This window comes from Canis lupus, chromosome 25, assembly GCF_011100685.1.
Source record: "Canis lupus familiaris isolate Mischka breed German Shepherd chromosome 25, alternate assembly UU_Cfam_GSD_1.0, whole genome shotgun sequence".
NCBI lineage: Eukaryota > Metazoa > Chordata > Mammalia > Carnivora > Canidae > Canis > Canis lupus.
In genome coordinates, this window is record NC_049246.1 from 40,423,456 (window position 1) to 40,444,554 (window position 21,099).

The window sequence follows — 21,099 nt, forward strand, 5'->3', positions numbered from 1 at the left end:
AATACCTTCTCCTGCTTCTCTAAACAACACGATAATGAAACAACCGCGTATTAAACTGTTTGTACAAGGTGCTGCAGCCACGCCTTCTGATTTTGGCATTTATCAGATGACAAACCATGGAAAGATGAGCAACCAGAAAACATACAAGTGACAAGGGAGCATCACAAACATAGAAACAAGCCATTGGCTGTGGGTTAAGCACGTTTGTGGGTGATGAGTAAGAGTCTGCTGCGTGTCTTATATTTATCTGGACAGGGGCTGCTAAGTAAGCCTCTGTTTTGATCAGTCCAGGTTTGGACATTCCAGGGCTGTCATCTAAACAGCGCAGGGCCCTGCTGTCATGGCACTCCAGATGACCTTAGGTCAAGGGTCTTGTCCAAAAGACTCAAGAGCCAACTTTAAGAGGCTCCCAAAGGCCAGTGAGAAAACAATGTGAGCACCGAGGAGACAAAATATGTCAACTGTATTTAATTTCTGGAGTCTGTAATGACATTGACAAAAATATTGATCACCACTGCAAGGTGATAGGAAACCAATATGTTCTCTGGAAAATTTGGGAATAAAGGAAAAGAATCTAACATTTACCCTGTCTTTCTGACATAAACTGTGCCAGATAGTAGCTGAGATGCAGTTCATCTTTATGGAAACATTGCCACTGACAAATGGGGAAGGAATGACAGAGCTAGATTATCACCTCTGTGTAACCCTTAATAAACCAAGGAATCTAGACATTAATCATCAATGGCTGCTAATATCGTAAAAAGGGAGAAAGGACCCCCTTCGCACTCCTACCCTCATGTGCCGCCTGATTTGGAAGCACACAAAGACATCATATTTTGCCAAGAACAAAAAAATATTGAACTGGAAACAAGTGAACTAGACACAACCACAAATTTTTAGAAAAGGTAAAGGTGTTAAATAACATAAGGAGTGAGAAGCAACATGGCAAAGGACCCAGTTCCAAAAACAAAACAAAACAAAACAAAAAACAAAAACAGAATTACAAGAGGCAAAGGAGATAGAGGGGAAATGCATAGACTTTATAACCCATATATTACCCAACGACAATGTATGGATTAAAATAAGCTGTAAAAATCTTTTTTAAACATCAGTGAGAAACTTCAACGCTTGATGGGATATTTCATGATTTTAAGGAATTATTAATTTTTTAGTTATTAATTTTTTAGTTGATACCATTATGGTATCATGGTTCAGTTAAAAATTATTTTTTTTAGCAACGCAAAGTAACATGTGTGCAGGTGAATGGTATGCTATCTGCAATCTGCTTCAAAATAATAGAAGGAGGGATGGGAGGATGGGGAGGGTAGGAAGCACATTAGCCATTAGCTGATAATTATTGAAGGTGGGCCATGGTCTCATGGGAGTTCAATATATTCCTTAAAAGAAAATTCAAAAATAAATCTATTGACCAATCCAAAACCTGTTGATCACTTTCTTGTAATATTTAGCTATTGTTGATAGTATTATACTAACATGAAGTCCCTCTTGGGCGATTCATCCCTTCACTTTCATGGGAGGTCTAAGGCTTGGCCTTGGAGATTAGGAAATGTGGGTTCGAATCTTGCCTTCCCACTCCCCAGCTGAGCGATCTTGGGACTTCAGCTCTCCAGGTCTCCCTGTACTCCTTTGGGACATGAGGGGCAGGGATGCTTTCTAACATCCTGCTGGCTGTGTTTGCTTAGAGTGATGAAGAGATTTGGGTTCTATGGTCTGTCTGGGTTGGAATCTCAGTTTTCCAGTATGTATGAAATTTACTTTCATAATAAAGTAAATTTACTGAATTTAAATCCCCCCCCCCCCAGGGCTTCAGCTTCCAGACTTAGGAGAATGGAAAGAATAGTAATGCTTACCCCAAAGGGATCTTGCAGAGATTAAATGAGACACTGAACGCCTCGCTTCCAGCTCTGGGAGGGGCAGAGGGTGGAATGGTAAAGAACATGCTGGGGCTAAGCTGTTTGGAGTCCAGCGGGGGTTGGGGGGTGGATCCCAGACAACACTCAGACAACCCTACATAAGAAGGAGGATTTCGAACAACTAGAACTACGAAGAAAACCCAACGCAGGGATTTCATGGAGGGCTGCTTTCAGCAAGGTGGATGGCAACTCTTTAAATACGTTGGTTGGGCTGAAGGAAGTGCCCGAATGTATTGACCACATATCCATCTATCATGTCTCCACATGTGGCACAGGGGCTGGGTGGGGGGGGGGGGGGGAGTGCTTTGAGGAAGGTTTGAATTGTTCTGGCATCTGGTGGCTAAAGGCTAGGGATTGTGTGCAACATCCCTCAATGCTATATCCCCACACCAAAAAAAAAAAAAAAAAAAAGAAAAAAAGAAAGAAAAAAAAAAAAGGAAAAAAAAAGAAAAAGAAAACCCCCAAAACAATCAAGTCCAAAATGTGGATATTGGCAGGGTCTAGAAACCTTCAGAGAGAGAGAGAGAGAGAGAGAGAGAACATCAGGGCAAGGGGCCTGGGTCAGAAGGTCAGAAGGGAGCTTGTGTGTGTGTGTGTGTGGGGGGGGGGGGTAGGTGGGGATGGGGGGTGGGGAGTGTGCAGGTGCCAAGGAAGGCCAGGGTGGTGAGAGAGGCAGGCCGGGCTCCGGAGGAGAGGGCCCCTTTTAGGGCGCGGTGGGTGGGGATCTGGGAGCAGGGGACGAGGTTGAGTCGGGCGAGTCGGGTGCTGCGCGAGCCGTGCGATACCACAGCGGCGCCGTCGCCCGCCCGCCCGCCCGCATCCCTCGCCTTTGCATCCTTGCTCCTTTGCCCCCGCTCCAGGCCGGGCCTCGGCGCGGCCGCTGGAGCGCGCTCCTCCTGGCCGGCAGGGGGCGCCGGCCGCCACTTGGCCTCGGGCCGCCCGGGGCGGGCCTCCTCTTGCCGTGCCCCTTCCTCCTCTGTCCCCCTCCGGAGGAGTCGGGAAGGTGGCGGCGGCGGCGGCGGTTGTCCCGGCCCGGCAGGTTGGTGCGGCCCGTCCGCCCGCGCCCCGCAGCGTCCGCGCCGCGCCCAGCGCAGCCGAGTGGAGCCGAGGCGGCGGGGGGGGTCCCGGCGCGGGCGGCGCGCGCTGACGGAAGGCGGCGGCCGCGGCCAGGGCGGCCCGTGGGAGCGCGGGCCCCCGGCTCGGGCTGCGGCTCCGGCTGCGGCTCCGGCTGCGGCTCCCGCTCCGGCTCCCGCTCCGGCTCCGGCTCCGGCTCTCGCTCCCGCTCCCGCTCCCGGCCCTGCCGGCCTCCCGGCCCCGGGCGCCGCGGCCATGGCGGCCAGCGCCAAGCGGAAGCAGGAGGAGAAGCACCTGAAGATGCTGCGGGACATGACCGGCCTCCCGCACAACCGAAAGTGCTTCGACTGCGACCAGCGCGGCCCCACCTACGTGAACATGACGGTCGGCTCGTTCGTGTGCACGTCCTGCTCGGGCAGCCTGTGAGTGCGGGGCGGGTGGGGGCGGCGGGCGGCGGGCGGCGGGCGGGGGCCCTGCCCGGGGCCGGCGGGGCCGGCGGGGCGGGCGGGGCGGGGGCGCGCGCTCGGGCCGCGGCGGCCGTTGGGGCGCGGGCTCGCGGGCAGGGGCGGCGGAGGCCGGCGGGCCGGGGTGCGGGGGGCCCGGCGCGGAGCGGGCGGGGCGTGGGCGGAGGCGGCGCGGCGAGCATCGCTGGTCCCCGCGGGGCCCCGGCGCCGCCTCCCCCGGGCCTCGGCTCCTCTCCGGCGGGGCTGGCGCGGAGGGAGCGGGGCGAGGCTGGGCCGCGGGGGGCGGGGGGGTCCCCAGCGAGGCACCTGCCGGGCGCCCGGGGGACGGCGGAGCTGGAGGGGGGAGGAACAGGGACGCGTAGCCGGGGCTCTTTTTTTTTTTTTTTTTTTTTTTCTTTTTGTCTTTTTCCTTATTTTAACTCCCATCCCCCTCCTCCCTCGGGTCGGCAGCACCTAGGTCACTGGGAGAGCGCGTGCACTTCGGGGACTAGCGGGGGATTGAAATGTCTTGGTGGCCGCGGTTTGAATCCCGGGGCGGGGGACGGGGGGGGGGGTGGGTGGAAAGTTGGGATGAGGCTTCCTGGCGACCGAGGCAGGCCGAGGAGCAGACGTGGAGGCCCTGCGGGGTTTTAGCTCGTAGGGTCCAAAGAGACGTCCTTTGAGTTTCGGGGAAAGTTTCAGTGGGAAGGAGAGGTTGGCCCGAAGCTGTGTCATTGTCCGCTCGCTGGTGGCGACGGCCGCTAAGACTTCTCGGCAGGGGCGACAGCTCCCCGGCCCGGCGGTGCGCGGCGAACGGGCACAGGCGGTGGGAACACAGCCCTGTCGGGGACCCGCTGCCCCGGGATGCTGTGTTTCCCCCTTTGCTGTGCGCGCAGACTCCGCCAAGGGTTTGTTTGACAGCGCGACTGTGAAATCGCCCCATACTAAGATAGCCTTTTACATAGAATGTTTCAGAAATGTGGGTTTTAGGAAGAAATTTGTAGATGGTTTGGGAACGGATAAGTTGCTTTTCCGTACTGATTCTCCCGTATTCGAAGCGGTTCACTAAATATCCCTGAAGCGTGTGTTAGACCAAAACAGCGACTTTTGGGCTCTTTCCTCTGTGATATTCCTTTCAAATAAAGTAATTTAGCCATTATATCCTCCCCCGCCCTTAAAAAAAAAAAAATCCGTTGTCAGATTAATCCTGAGACAGAGTACATAATGTATTAGAAAACTCCTATTTGGAAAATGCAGGACGTGCCCGGCAGTGCATGATCTGCTTGCTTGCTTGCTTGCTTGCTTGCTTGCTTGCTTATTTATTTATTTATTTATTTATTTATTATTTATTTATTTATTTATTTATTTATTCTCTTCATGTTGGGCAACAAGGCGTTATTAGTCTTTGGCGAATGTTGTTTCTTCAACACACATGTACTGGGTGCCTTCTGTGTGAAGCCTTGGGGTGTGCTGATGGATACAGGAAAATCTCTGCTCCTTTGGTGCTTACGTTGTACTAGGGGAGGTGATAATACATAAGTAAATGAGAAAAATGTCCGGGTAAGTATGAGCTAGGATAGTAGGATAGGAGAGCCCTTGTTGAGAGGTTACTCTCAGATCCTAGTCAGGGAAGCACTCTGAGAAGCTGACAATTAGTGTTATTACTGAGTCACAACAGGGATCCCTGGGTGGCGCAGCGGTTTGGCGCCTGCCTTTGGCCCAGGGCGCGATCCTGGAGACCCGGGATCGAATCCCACGTCGGGCTCCCGGTGCATGGAGCCTGCTTCTCCCTCTGCCTGTGTCTCTGCCTCATTCTCTCTCTCTCTCTCTGTGACTATCACAAATAAATAAAAATTAAAAAAAAAATATTAAAAAATAAATAAATAAATTACTGAGTCACAACAGAATCATAGAAATGAGTCGGATCTAGGAGATTTTCTGGTTCCTGCTTTACACTTCCATATGAAGTTAAGTGCCACGGATTAGGCAACTTTGGTTCTAAAATGAAACCAACAGACCACTGTTTTAAGTGTATTTGATTTTTATTATATGCATAATAAATGTATCCTAAAAACAAGGTCTTTTGGTACCTATGAAATACTTGGTTTGAAAAAAATGTACATAGCTACTGTTTTGAATTTTTGACATTTCTCTGTGATTCTTCAGGGTGACGTTTAGCCTATACAGCAAATGTATAAGATTAAGAAATATTTACGAATTTCTTCCTAAAACCCACATTTCTGAAACATTCTATGTAAAAGGATATCTTAGTATAATGACAATTGTTTATTTTAAGGAGTTTAATCTGTAATAGACAGGACTTAATATCTTCATTCACTGGTGATTTTACAAATGTTTATTGCTTGCTTGGCCTATGTCATACATTGTGGGAGGCACTGGTGTACCTTGGATCCTACTATCTTTAAAGAGCTTGCCTTCTGACTATGTAAACAGTGATGATACATTGTAATATTTTTCTCTAAATGAGCTACCTCTGAAGTATGTAAATGGATAGAGAAAGCTTCACAGAAGACTTGATGTCTGAGCAAAGACCTTCCTTTAAAGACAAGATCCATGTGACTGGCTGCTTCAAGTTGAAAGAACAAGTACTTGTGAGCTAGATAAACCTGGTCTTGAATCCTGGCTCTGCTTGTTAAGCTGTGTGCTATTGAACAGCTCAGTCTGCAAGCTTGAGTTTGAATTTTCTCATCCATGAATAGTGAGGATGAAATTTACTTTGTGGATTTTTTAGGTATAGATTAATTTTCAGTATTAGTGATAACATGTGTTCAACATCTCACTTGATGCCTACTATGAAATAGCTGCCCAGTAGATAGGAGATATTAACAAGGAGGAAAGGATATACCGTGAGTAGGGAACAGTAATGTGAAAGACATTGAAATGAGAAAGCACCCTTAAAAAATAGGTTAGGTTGGATTTTTCAGATGTGACCCAAAACCTATTTGTTTTACGAAAGGCTTTTTCCGATGGCTTAACGACGTTGCCTAGATTTCTCTCATCCAGAGATGACTGCTTCCAGTTGCTGGGGTGCATATTGCCTTAATTTATGTCAGTGTCCCAACTTTTCTGGAAGTTCTGCAGTTTGCTCAGGTCATATAGCTGCTACCTTGAACCAGTGCCCTGATTGGACTCATATTCTACAATGACTTCATTGGAACAACAAAGATCGCCAAATAAAGTTCTCAAATCAGAAATCTGGGATTCTTGGGAAGGAAGGAATAGATGCTGGATCAAATGTCTACTGCAGAAATATTGAAGGGACAGTTGCTCCTAAAGATTTCTGTCCTTGTTGTTTGTTTTTTTAAAAGATTTTATTTATATGAAAGAAAGAGCTGGGGGGGGGGGGCGTGAAGAGCGCAAAGGGAGAGTGAGAGGGAGAAACAGACCCCCCATTGAGCAGGGAGCCTGCTGTGGGACTTGATCCCAGGACCCTGAGATCAGCAAGACCTGAGCTGAAGGCAGATGCCTAACGGTTTAACCTCCTGAACTACCCAGGCACCCAAGGATTTCTGTCCTTGAAAAGCAGTAATAAAGGAAAATAATTTGAGAAGAATGAAGTAACTATTGAGTTTAATAACTATTATATATTTGCTATTCAGATAATATAGTAGCTTGGAAGAATATAAGTTTGAAATCCGATCCTGACACTGCCACTAGTTTTGTGACTTAGGACTTATTAATCCAGGCCATCATGAGCCCATTGACCTGGATCCATCTCTTCAGCCTCAGTGTCTTTTGTGGTAAGAAGACAATGCATAGCTTAAGGTTGATATGAGGATTAGATGGTACAATTTGAGTGGTTATTGAGCATATACTATATGAGAGGGTAAAGCTAAGCAGTGGATTTACAGAGTATAAGTCCTCTAGCTACCATTGGGAAAACTTGATTGTTTAGAAAATGCTCCTATACAGTAAATGGTGTTTACTCTTATGAATTCTAAATTGGAGAGATTAGTCACATGCCTTTTATCATTAATTTAGCAGTATCTTTGTTTAAGCAAATTGAACAGGCATCTTATTGTTTATATTACTAGACTCAGAAAATCTTTTTCCCAATCACTGTCATGTGCCTGTGTGGTGCTCATCCGGAGTGTATAACTAAATTCAGATAGTGAAACTTTAAGTGTAGGTGCAGTTATACTATCTATTACTGAGCTAGAATGGGGTATCGTAAGATTAATTTGTCACTTTCTTTCTGGTTCTAGCTACAGAAATGCTTAAAATTTTGAATGGATAGCCAACAACAAAACATTGCCTTCAGGTTAAAGAACTTTTAGTTGATTTAAAGACCAGTTTTAGACCATATTAGTTAACATCAGTATAATCAGTAAATAAGAATTGTTCATCTTTAAAAATGAGTCACAAGTTTTTTAGAGAGGGTTTATATAAAATAAATAAAATTTAAGAAACACTTTGTCTCAATACCAGCTATTTTATGTGGACAGAGTATTTAAAATGGGGATTTAAAGTTTATACACTTGCACTTTATTTTGTGTACATTTTGACTTATGGTGAATATTGTAAGAACTTTAACTTGAAAGATGAAAAGGCATTGCATTTGTTTTTATACAATTACTAGCATTAGAATGGATCGGAATCAAATACTCTTTTGGAGCTCCGTTATAATATTCAGGACCTCATGAGGTTACAGTAGCAGTGGTTTATATCTTTAATTCCTTTTTAAAAATTTTTAAAGTACTTTAAAGTGGCTATATTTGATAAGGTATTTTGAAAATGTAGTACCATTTTAATTTACTGTTAAGTGGGAAAATTATTTGATACTTCTTCATTATAAAGGCTAGAATTTTTTTTAAGCGAATATGAAGTTCCTGGCATTAGGACATGTGTCGGGGATATAACAAAGTATTTGTTGAAATAGAAAAAATAATAACTATTAATCACATTTATTGAGTGCTAGCTGTGTGTCAGGTGTGATTTTAGTAAAAATCTTATGAGGAAAGTACTGTTATTACTCCCTCCCCCCCCCAGCTTTAATTGTAAAATTAGTGCACGTTCTTAATGCTTTGTTGTGATACCCTGGTTGATGTTGGGATCCAGAACTAATGTTGATTCTACCATTAAAAAATGTGTAAAGGTTTCCTGTGAATTTTTGTAAATTGTTTTGAATTCTGTATTTTGGGAACTCAGATGGTAGATTTTAACTTCATTGGAGTTTAAAAGCAGGGCAGATTATGGATGTACATTCATTTTTGCTTTATAGCTATACTTTTTAAAAGAAATTATTTTTAAAAGTTTTTTTTTTTTTTTTTTTTTTTATTCACGAGAGACACAGAGAGAGAGAGGCATAGACACAGGCAGAGAGAGGGAGAAGCAGGCTCCATGCAGGGAGCCTGATGTGGGACTTGATCCCAGACTCCAGGATCACGCCCTGGGCGGAAGGCAGGAGCCAAACCGCTGAGCCACCCAGGAATCCCCAACTTTTTAAAAGAAATTAAAGGAACTTAGTTTTTCTTAACTTTCTGTTTTCGTAACTTTGAATTCTATTCAGAAACTGCTGTTGTGTATTGTGAGTGTAATGGGAATTTGGTGCTTACTGTTTTGAATTTGTTCCATCTATACTGCCATGAATGAATTCTCTTGCTGTTTTCTATATCTGAATTGTAATTAAAACCTCTTACCCTGTGCATGTAGGATTGATAGTGATTAGATTTATTTAAGAAGTCAATTACTTGTGTGTGTGTGTATGTGTATTTTTATGTACTTAGGTTTTTTATTTTAACATGTAATTTTTAGTTTGCCAAAGTTTTTAATGTAACACCTAGTACTTTTCTTTGAATGTGGTTCCACAGATTAGATTCTTTGTCCATTTGATACAGCCCAGGCTCACATTATGTTTATAGTTCTTAGAATTGTAAGCTACTTTTTAAAGCAAGTCGAGTGCTGGATTGTTTTAGATCTTTTTTCAATCTTTTACAATTCTTGTCTACAGGTAAATAATACCTTTTCATAGTAACTGAATTTAGTTAAGTCCCTAAATCGTTTTTATGAAAAAAATATTCTCACTCGTGTCAGTATTTTACAAAATAGTCAGTTCAACTATGTATTTACCAAATACTCTGCCAACTGTATTACCAAGTTATAATATTAAACAGCTCTTGATAAACATAAAACTCAGTTGGAAGGAGCAGCGGGGAGACCCCTAGCTGTGTATGTTTGATGTGCCGTAGGCATTTACTGTAGGTTTTTCAGCAGGGAGGAGAAACATGGATTCATCCAGCAAATTGATTAAGAGAGATTCTTCTGTAGTGCATCTTCTGTCCTGGGAACACTCTTAAGCATATGTAGTATGGTGCCATCATATTTTCACTTTTTTCTCTAAAATATGCATAATGCTCATATTTTTATTTTTTTATTTTTATTTTTTTTTTTTATGATAGTCACACACAGAGAGAGAGAGAGAGAGAGAGAGGCAGAGACACAGGCAGAGGGAGAAGCAGGCTCCATGCCCCGGGAGCCCGACGTGGGATTCGATCCCGGGTCTCCAGGATCGCGCCCTGGGCTGAAGGCAGGCGCTAAACCGCTGCGCCTTCAGGGATCCCTTTTTTTTAAATTTTTTTTTTAAATTTATTTAATGCTCATATTTTTGAGAAACTCCTATGGAGATATTCAGGACTTGGTGCTGTCACCCTTCCCATTTTCCTCTTGACTCATTAATGCATTTCCAACTTCATATAGTCACAGTGATAATTGGTGAGGAATACCCATCATGGATTCCGTTAATATATATAAAAAAGAGAAATCATTCATAACTTCAAGTACTTTGATTAGTAGCATGTTCCTTGTGACATCCTTTACAGGTCCACACGTGAGAGCTCTTGCCCTAAAGATACCTGATTCGGTGTGGTAAGAATGAAATTCATTAACTTAATGTTACAATAAGGATGGGAAACTTGTTTGAATTGTTCAAAATATGAGGAATGATAGTTTTTTTTTTTTCTTTTAAGTTAGAACACATTTTTTTCCCCAAAAACTCCTGAGTAAGATGTAGTAGTCTCTTTTTGATTGGTACTATACTGTTTTAGAGGGAGGGGAGTCATAATTACGTCTTGCTTTTATTCTGGTTGCTTCTTGGAAGAGTTACATTAACTGTAGCATGCTCTACAGAGTTTTATCAGGATGTTAAGGAGATTTAAAACTGTGTATCAAAAGAACAGTTCAGGAGCTAGAAATGTTGTTAGCTTCAAGAAGAAAAGACTAGCGGTTGTGGGGAGCTGTACATATGTCACTATCTTTGGGTAATTTTAAGGCCTGTATGTGGAAGAGGTAATATTATGATTTATTCTCGAGGGAGAGGTAGGTAGGAGACAAGTGTATGGAAGTTACAGAGAAACATGCATATTTACAAAAGGAAGAGAGGAATTTTTCTTATTGTCAGATTCTAAAAAATCTTGTTTTCCCCCCGTTTCTTAATAGACTGTGCAAGCTCTTTGATGAGGAGGGTATTAAAATCAGTGGGACTAATAATGTGGGAAGATGTGGAAGCTCATTTCTGTCTTCAAAGTTTTATCTCTTAGTGAATCTTGGTTCTAACTTTGAACAATTGTGTTCAGTAGATAATTCAGCAAAAAGTACCTATTGAACATCAATAGGTATCTTTCATCAAAGATAACAAACAACCTGTGTTTGTCAGTTAAATTTAGTTTTGAAGAGCAAGAATTGTTTATACCCATTCTTTATTAATTTTAATTTAGTTTTAATTTTTATCAAAAGGGTACATGCATATAATTTAAAGAGGCAAAAGGCTTATAATGAACAGCAGTAGTCACCTGTTACCTCCATCCATTTCTGATTGCCCCAGACAGTGACCATGAACTCTTGTCTATGCCCTCCTTCTATATTTACCTTAGTATTTCTAGCTAACATACTTAGAGCAATTTTTTAAAAGTTTTCAGTTTTGGCTTTATATATTGACTTTTTTACTGTACAAGGAGGAAGATAAGGATTTGGTCCTCTTAATGCTTTCTCCTTTTCCACCTACTGTTTCTACCTCTTCCTTATAACGTTAATTACAGTCGTTGGTTAAATCATTATTTAGTATTTGCCTTATTGCAAGTATACATATTGTTCTCAACTGAGTCATACAGTATATTACTCCTATTTTCTTAATTGTACAACCTTTCACCCCGTGAAGTTTGTACTTGTATAGTTCTCTTCATTTGCTTTGTTTTTCCTGTGCATATCATTAATACATCCCCAGATAGTCTCTTGACTGAGGCGTAATACTTCTTTCTATATGATCAGACACATTAGGTGCCTTTTTGTTTTGTTTTGTTTTGTTTTGTTTTGTTTTGTTTTTGTGGTTGATCAGTCTTTTCTGGGTACTTTTTCATCTTCTAGTCTGGAAATCCTGCTCTCTAGACCTGCTATGCAGTGGTCATCCTGGGACTTTTCTTCTGCCTTCATTCTGGGAATTCTTTTCATGTCTAACCTGTGTTGGGCCCTCTTTCCAGGATCCCCACATCTCCATTAACCTCCTGATTAAAGGTCAGTGAGATAGCGTTTTGAGAGGTATATGGCTGTAAATGTCTTATTCTGCCCTCATTTTAAATTGATAGTTTGTCCCCATTCATAAGGTGGAAATACTTTATTCTTAAAGTTTTAAGGCAGCACTTACTCATCATCACATCCTCAGTATTGATGTTGGGAAGTCTGATGCTATTCTTTTTTTTCCCCAAAGGATTTATTTATTTGAGAGAGAGAATGCACAAGTGTGGGGAGGAGGGGCAAAGGGAGAGAATCTCAAGCAGACTCTGCATTGAGCTCAGAGCCCAAGATGGGGCTTCATCCAGGACCCTGGGATCATGACCTGAGCTGAAACCAAGAGTCAGGCGCTTAACTGACTGAGCCCACCCAGGCACCTCTTGATGCTATTCTTATTATTGATTCTTTGTGCCCCATTTTCCTCCTCCTGCTGTGGGAGTATATGTGATCTTTATTGGTGCTCTTCTGAACTGTACATTGAGGTATTTTGGTTAGGTCTTTTGTTAAATATTGTAGCCATTCTTTTGGACTCATTGATTTGTAAGTTATGCTTTTTTTTAGTTCAGAGATGTTTTCTCCGGTATTCTTTCTTGTTGATGATTAAAAAAGCCTGGCTGCCATTTTTCTAGGATCCAAGTTAGGGAGGAGACTAGGGGCACATAATCTATCACTCAGTATGTGGGGTCTCAGTTAATCCCCCGGTTTTTAGCAGGGTACCTAATAACAGTTCTTAGCTGTGCCTGAGTCTAGAATCTATTTGAATAATTTCTACAGATTAAATGTTCATTCAGACTTCTGCCTAGGGCCTGGTAAGGTTAGTCTTGTGGCTGTAGCGAGACTGGGAGTTTATTTTTGACCCTGTGTAAATCCCCCCCAACCTGCCTTAATTCCTTTTGTGAATCTTGTAGGGGTTCTGTAATGGGAATCCGCCTCCAGTTGGCTTCTCTCCGAAGAAGCTACTGTTTTGCTTTTCTTTACGTTGCAGTCAGTTACTGCTGGTATGTTCACTTTTTAAATCTTCCAAATTTTGTTAGTAGAGAACTAGAGTTTGCTTTTGGTCTCCTCCATTATTTTGTGTCCTGCTGTTTCTGTGGGTTAATGCCTTTTTATTCCTTTGCTTTCATTTCAGTGAAGTTTGGAGAGGTTTGTGAAGACATTCTTGGGTTTTGTCCACTTTTTTTTTTTTTTTTTTTTCTAGAGAGAGAGCGCGAGAGAGCGAGCACATGAGCAGGGTAGGGAGGGAGGGGCAGAGAAAGAAAGAGGGAGAGAGTATCTTAAGCAGGCCCCCTGCAGAGCACAGAGCCTGGAGCTAGGGGACGCCTTGATCTCACCACCCTGAGATCATGACCTGGGCCAAAATCAAAAGCTTAACTGACTGAGCTACCCAGGCACTCCCTCTTTTGTGTGTGGGGGGGTGTTGTCCACATTTAACTGGGACACCTTAATTGGGTTTAAATTGTTACCTCGAGTATTATTTTTTAGATGTCTCCCGTTACAAGGACCTTACATTGTAGTATTTGTGACTTTCAAAAAAATAAACAGACCCAAAATAGCAGATGTGGTTTATATCGTATGTGTGTTTTCAGTATTTTAAAGTTGCGTTCTAGATAGACTGATATTTTGGACTATCCAGTACATATAGGGCCTTGGCATCAACAGTTTGTAGAATCTTGATATCCTGTTAAAGGCATCCTTCATCTGTTTGTAGATTTTAAATGTATAATTTTTCTGAATTAAACATTATATCTAATATATTTTACTAAATAATTAGGATTGGGATAGATCTAAATGTCAAATTAACTTTATTACTTTATGTCAAGATCAGCAACCACATAAATTTCCAGTCTATTAAAATATTTTAACCAGTTTCTCTCCCAGCAGGAGAAAAACAATTAATAAAACTAAACAGGCTTTCTTATTCATCTAACATACATTGCTGTTTGAGTTGAGGAAATAGCTATTTGCAAGATTGTTTAAAGCATAGTTAAAAGTAGCATACTGGTGGACATACGGAATGAGTCACACCATCTGGTTACAGTCATACCTGGGTGGTGGTCGTTAAAATAAAAGCTCCTGGGGATCTGCATATGACTTAATTATACTGTGAAAGCATATTGGGCTCTACCAGTAGGTGACTTTGGAACTTCTTGAAACCAATTAACTGGCAAACATGCTTTCAAAATATCAATACTGCTGTTATTAAATGAGTCATTATTTAATTTAATTTTTTTTTTTTTTTTTGCACTAAATTGGAGACTTAAAATGTGTATTTTAGGATCTGGAATGGGTGGTACTTCAATATTGGCACTATAAAAATGATGTGGCTTACTTGTCCAACACTTTCATCCAATAGTTATGACTAATGTCATTACAGTAAAATGTTTTATAAACATTGAATTCACATGATGGCTAGACTAGACTTAAGCAAAAAAGAAAAAGGGAAGTGGCGCCAGCTTCCACGAATACACCTTGAAAATAACTAGGTAAATAATTCAGTTTTGATTATATTTCATTCAATTAAATGGTCAAACTTGGTAGGTGGAGAACGTAGCTCCACTGATGAAAAAAAACTTATTTTCATTATTTTAAAAATTGTGATTTTACTGTGAATAATAACAGAATCAAGACTCTAGTATTTTGTTTCTTAGGTTAACCTACATCAATATTAAGTTTTTTGGTATACAGTTGTATGAGTCTTAACGTGTATAAATTTGTGTAACTGCCACCACAGTTAGAACATGGAAGTGTTCCACCATCCATGAAGGCTCTACTTAACCCTTATCTGTTCTTAACCCCTGCCAACTACCTGTAGTTCTCCCAGCATTATTTTTTCTTTCTGAGAATGTCAGGGAAATTGTATCTTAAGTATGTAACCTTTTCAGATTGCCTTCTTCACTCAGAGTAGTACCTTTAAGATTAATCCAAGTTAGTTGCAATATTCCAATAGTTTGTTTCTCCTTAGTGCTGAGTAGTTAGCATTCCATTCTGCTGCTTGTGAATTTATCAGTTTCCCACTTGAAGGACAGTTGGGTTTCCAGTTTCTGATTCATATGAATAGAGATGCTCCAAATACTTATATACGGATTTGTTTGGTGAACTTAAGTTTTCATTTCACTTGAGTAAATAAGAGTGGGATTGCTAGGTCATATGGAAAGTGTACGCTTAATTTTATTTTAAAAAATGGCAGTTTTTTGTTTTGATTTTCCTTTTATACTGGTTTGGAAGTTGTAAATTCCATGTACTTTTATGGTCATCATTGAAATTTTATTCTTCAGGGGTGCCTCGTTGGCTCATTTGTTGAGCTTTTGCCTTTGGCTCAGGTTGTGATCCTAGGGTCCTGGGATCAAGTCCCACATTGGGCTCCCTGAAGGGAACCTGCTTTTCCCTCTGCCTGTGTGTCTCTGCCTCTGTCTCTGTGTCTCTCATGAATAAATAAATAAAATATTAAATTAAAAAAAATTCTCCATACTGACATTCTAGAGTTAATTGGTATTTTAACTTTCCCCTCATAATACAAGGTCTTTAAAAATACAAAGTACCCTCACTTAAGGGCTGTTGTTGGTGAAACATTAAATTTGTCTGTTCTTCCTCATAAATTGAACACTTTAAAATCAGATGTTGCTTGTTTAGATTTATCTAAGGGTGTTTACCAGTTTCTTTCCTTACCTCTTTGCATTTCAGTCTTCCTGGGGTCATTCTTCTTCTATACTCTATTATTTTAGTGAGGACCTCCTGGGATAAACTCTTGGTTTTTGTTTATCTGAAAATATTATTTTGATTTTATACTTCAGAGATCGTTTTGCTGGGTTCACAGTTTTTTCTTACTACTTAAAGATAATGTGTTATCTTTTGGTTTCCATCGAAAAGTCTACTTTTAGTCAAATTTTGTTTTCTTGGTCTTTCTTTTCTGACTGCTTTTAAGATCATGTTTTTGAGGTTGCAACAAAATGTTTCTAAGTGTGGATTTTATTTATCTTGTTTTTGATAAACTATAATTTCTACTTGTAGATGCATGCCTTTCATTGGATCCAAAAAAATCTCAGCCATGATCTTTTCAAATATCATTTCTTTTCATGTTTTCATTTGTGCTCTCAAAAGTAAGAGTGTTGATTTTAGGGTGCCTGGGTGGCTCAGTTGGTTGAGTGTCTGAGTCTTGTTTTCTGTTCAGGTCATGATCTCAGGGTGATGAGACTGGCCCCTCATTGGGCTCTGTACTTAGTGGGAGAGTCTGCTGTAGATTCTCCCTCCCCCTTTGCCCTCCCCCCTGCCCCCACTGTGCACCTTGCTTTCTTCATCTCAAAATAATAAATCTTTAAAGAATGTTGATTAGATATGTTAGATATTCTCGTATCCTTTTTTTTTTTTTCCTTTGTCTTTTCTCTCTCCTTAGTCTGTGCTGCCCTCTGGGTTGTTTTTTTCCTATCTTCTAATTCAATAATTTTTCCTTTTGCTGTGTTTAACAAAAAACACAACACTGCTCTTTACCTGCTTTGTTGAATTTTAATTTCCACATTTAGAATGTTTCATTTCTAAAAGTTCTGACTTTTAAAGTTGAATAGTTATTCTGGTAACTACACGTCTTTTTTATTTATTTATTTTTTTTTTAATTTTTTTTTAATTTTTATTTATTTATGATAGTCACAGAGAGAGAGAGAGAGAGGCAGAGACACAGGCAGAGGGAGAAGCAGGCTCCATGCACCCGGAGCCTGACGTGGGATTCGATCCCGGGTCTCCAGGATCGTGCCCTGGGCCAAAGGCAGGCACTAAACCACTGCGCCACCCAGGGATCCCACGTCTTTTTTATTTTTATACCATCTTTTATTTATTTTAATGTTTCCTATATACTATATTTTCTATTTTGTATATTTGATCACTTTAGTGTCTAAAGTCTTTCGGAGAGGTATATTTGAAGATGTTGTTTCTACTGACAAGCTCAGTGTCATGTTTTGTTGTTGTGTAGTGATTTTTATTGCCCTTAAGTTTTCCAAATTTTGATAACATTAGTTGGAAGTTCATTCCTTCCAACAACTTGCATATTCTTCTGCTGGGATCCTGGGATACTACAGCCTGAAGCAGCTTTATTTCTCACCCAGGGTCTTAGGTTTAATAGGTCTGTCTCAGGTTTAGCTCTGTCATCTTGTCTTAGGTATTGTTGGTTGGCATTTGCCTTCTGAGCAGTACTAAATTTTGTGTATATAACGTGTCACTTTTCTGGTTTCAGCTCAGTTTTTGTCTCTTTTTCCTTTTGAGAGGGGAATCCTTAGAGATTTTTTTTTTTTTTCCACTTTCTAGAAAGTTCAACAATATGTTAACAGGATTTTTTTGTTTTGTAACTTAAGGAGTAGCTATCATATTTTAGCAGAGGAGACTTTTCAGAATATCTAGTCTGCTGCAAGACTCAAGGTAGAAATGGGATGAGATTAAATGTGCAGTGTAGCTATTTTATAAATATTAATTTTGTTCTGCCTTATTAACTTATATTTTGCCCACGTATTTGTATTAAGCATGCTTGACGCAATAGAGTTCCATTTTTGATTATTTTTTTGTGGACATTTTTCATAGTCTTTTTAAATTTAATATGTACTAAAAATTTTAAACTTGTATACTTATTTTGTTATTTATCATTTCATAGAAAATACTCATTTCTGTTTTTTATTTTTCTGAAAATAATGTCTTTATGGGAAAATTTACTTTTTAGTTATTTGTGGGGTGAATGGGTATTTTGTAGAAGATTGAACCTAAGTAGGATTTATATTCACTAAAGATCCAAAGGAATTCCAGTAATTTCTTCTGCTTAGTAATTAACATATGACATATTTAGAGATGTGATTCTCATCCAGAGGGATTTTGCTTCCCAGGGGAGATTTGATAACATCTGGAAAGATTTTTCATTGTCCCTACTGGTTTGAGGATGATATTGGTATTTATTTAGTAGGTGGAGGTTTGGGAGGGATACTTCTCTACATCCTACAATGCATGGAACAGCCCCCTCACAATAAACTGTTAACCTGACCCTAAATGTCAATAGTGCCAAAGTCGAGAAAACCCTTATTTAGAGACGTAGAGATAAGGTGTTGATGCTGGTAGGTATATTTGGGAGGAAAGGCTTTGCAGGTTTTCTTAGAAAAATTGAAAGAAAGCCTTAGAAAGGAAAATTGTTCTCTCCTTCCTGTATTTTCTTTCTTTAATTCTTCAGCACAGACATTCACATCCATATAGCCAGGACCGAAAGTCCAAAATTTTTGACTACTGCCACTAGTCAGTTGGACTCTGTTATTTCTTGCTGTTTCTTTGTCCTATTATAGAATAATGCATATTCATCGTGGAAAACTTGTAGAGAATAGAAAATTATAAATAGAAAAAAATCATCCTATCCTATCATTTATATGCAAGGACTATTAACATTTTGGGAGTATTTAGTTTGTTTTCTTTGCAGATATTATGTAGTTCTGAGAATATAATTTTCATCTTAAAAAAATTAAAACATAACCATAAGTATGCATAATGTTTACATTTTTTTTTTAATGTTTACATTGTTATTGCCATTTATTTAATCACTTCCCCTTTGATATTGAGGTGTTTCTGATGTTTTCCTGTTATGAATAGTGTTTGATGAACATCTTGTATGTAATTAGTTAGCTATGTTTCAGATTCCTTCTTTAGAACAGATTGTTAAAGGTAACTACTAGGTCAAAAGGTGTGAATGAGGTTCTTGACTTGATACAAATTGGTGAATTTATCCTATTTTATAGTATATGAAGCTATTAATTTTCACTTGGACTTACCACTTTTTTTTTTAACAGAACTATTTTATAAACGTGTAATGTCTATATAAAGGTTTTGGAAGCTAAGTGGGGAAGAATCCTTGTATATCCTTGCATTGAGAATATAGTTAATTGGCCTGAGTAAATGAAATGTAAAAGCGCAATTAGAGAAAGCAAATGAACTAATGTAAAATTTCCTTTACATTATGTAATTTATATAATTATTGTGGCCTGGCAAAATTGTGTCTTCCAGTTGTGTAAATTGAGTCCTATTTTAAATGCACTGAGTCAGCTCACTCGAAGAATTCCTGTAGTAAGTGTTCTTGTTAAGTGGGAAAAAGTTTCATAGTTTGGTTATGAGTTCATTCTGGTTGTATTTGTTTCATAAGTTCAAAATTTTGTCACTTATTTAAGTAATATGAATGCCTTTATGTGTAAATTGGACCCCATGATACCAGAGGGCCTTTTGAGATCTGTGAGTAAATAAGCTATACATTGCACTGCTCTCATGAGTGTATATAGCAGTGTATATAGATTACATTTGTATAATATAACTAAAAAAGAATCAGGGGTTTCCTCTTTTAATGATAGGGGTATAATTCTTAGCTTCAAAATTTCTTATCCATAACATATACCGTTGTAATAGTGTTTGATGTTTCCTTATTTAGAAAATTATTGCTTTGCTTTTTCCTTTTTTAAAAAGGATACTGTAAGGGAGGTGGAAAGGTAAATGGTTGGCTGGAACAAGAAAGGAGATAATTTAAGGAGAGAGTAAGTTGCTAAGTGAGAGGGAGGGAGTAGCGGAATTTAAGAGAACAGTAAGTTAATTCCTTCTTAAGTTATTTTGGAACAAGGTAGGATGTAGATGCAAATCATAAATAAGTTTCCCTGAAAATGGTGAATCTAGTCTTGTTGTCATGATACAGATGATTTGGAAAACAAACTGTACTGCTTTATTTATTTTTTAAATATTTTATTTATTCATGAGAGACAACCAGAGAGAGGCAGAGACACAGGCAGAGGGAGAAGCAAGCTCCATGCAGGGAGCCCGATGGGGGACTTGATCCCAGGACTCCAGGATCACGCCCTGAGCTGAAGGCAGATGCTTAACCACTGAGCCATCCAGGTGTCCCAAAGTGTACTGCTTTAAATGAATAATGGCTTTCCTAAATTTTCCCTTTTGGAAATTTAGAAGTTATTTTTATTTTTTATTATTTTTAAAAATTTTATCTATTTTATTTTAGAGAGAGCATGCGAGTGGGTGGAGGGAGGGATACAGGGAGAGAGAGAATCTCAAGTAGACTCCTCACTGAGTGCAGAGCTGGGGATGGGGCTTGATCTCACAACCCTGAATTATGACCTGAGCCGAAACCAAGAGTCAGATGCTCAAGCAACTGAGCCACCCAGGTGCCCCTACAAGAGACTTTTAAAGTCTTAATTTGTGATTGCAAAAATACTTGAAAATAATTTGTTCTGTAGTTGTTTCTTGATAAGTTTGAAAGTTTTATGAAGATGCAATTGCTGTGTTCATTTTTTTCTACTGTGCAATCTTTATTTCTGTATCTTATGACTTAACCCAAGAACTAAAAGTAAATGAATTAGTTTAAAATTTAAAACAACAGGGATGCCTGGGAGGCTTAGTGGTTGGGTGTCTGCCTTTGGCTCAGGGCATGATCCAGGAGTCACAGGATCAAGTTCCACATCGGACTCCATGCATAGAGCTTGCTTATACCTCTGCCTGTGTCTCTGCCTCTCTGTGTCTCTCATGAGTAAATAAATAAAATCTTAAAAAAAAAAAAATAAGACAGCAACGAAACCCAACTTAACATTTTCCCTTTTCAAAATATGAAACAGATAATATGCTTTGTCATAATCCAAAGCATGATCTGAAAGATGTACCATCTGACAGAGAGGAGGAGTGGAATATGATAATTGAGGACCCTTCTGTTAATTCTGAATTTCCCTTATTGTTGACTTAAAATTTTATGAATTTCTAGGACTATTACACACCATACTTAATTATTCAAAAATGTTTCCAGATTATTTTTGAAAGACCTTTCATTCACTTATTATTTTGCATCATTGTTAAATCAATTAGCATGGATGATTGCAAGAGGAGTATGACATATTATGTAAAAATATTAATAATCTATTCTAGAACTTGGATTCCAAATGAGGCCTTTAGCAGAGGACATGACTCAAACATAATTTAATGAAACTTTGCATAGATTACTTGTTACTTTGCATAGATTATTTAACTCTTTGTGGGTAGTAGAGTAGGCTACTCTGATAGTTGGACAAAATGTAGTTTTTTTACTCTTCTCTGAGTGCATTTGTATTCAGTTTTTTACGTGCATTGTA

General features: G+C 39.9%; 1 protein-coding gene across 8 annotated transcripts in view; it reads left to right on the top strand.

The window, feature by feature from the left end:
- The first annotated feature begins 3,199 nt into the window (after window positions 1-3,199).
- The window catches only part of AGFG1 (ArfGAP with FG repeats 1), a 79,392-nt gene continuing 61,492 nt past the window's right edge, over window positions 3,200-21,099 (top strand). For 5 of the 8 annotated variants that reach the window (XM_038574021.1, XM_038574022.1, XM_038574024.1 and 2 more), the window contains exon 1: window positions 3,217-3,430. In XM_038574021.1, the coding sequence (XP_038429949.1) occupies window positions 3,264-3,430 (167 nt within the window). In that variant the 5' untranslated portion in view covers window positions 3,217-3,263. Of the gene's footprint in view, window positions 3,431-4,988; window positions 5,012-6,991; window positions 7,213-21,099 lie in introns of those variants that run through there. The other 3 variants (XM_038574020.1, XM_038574025.1, XM_038574027.1) reach the window with 3 other exon arrangements.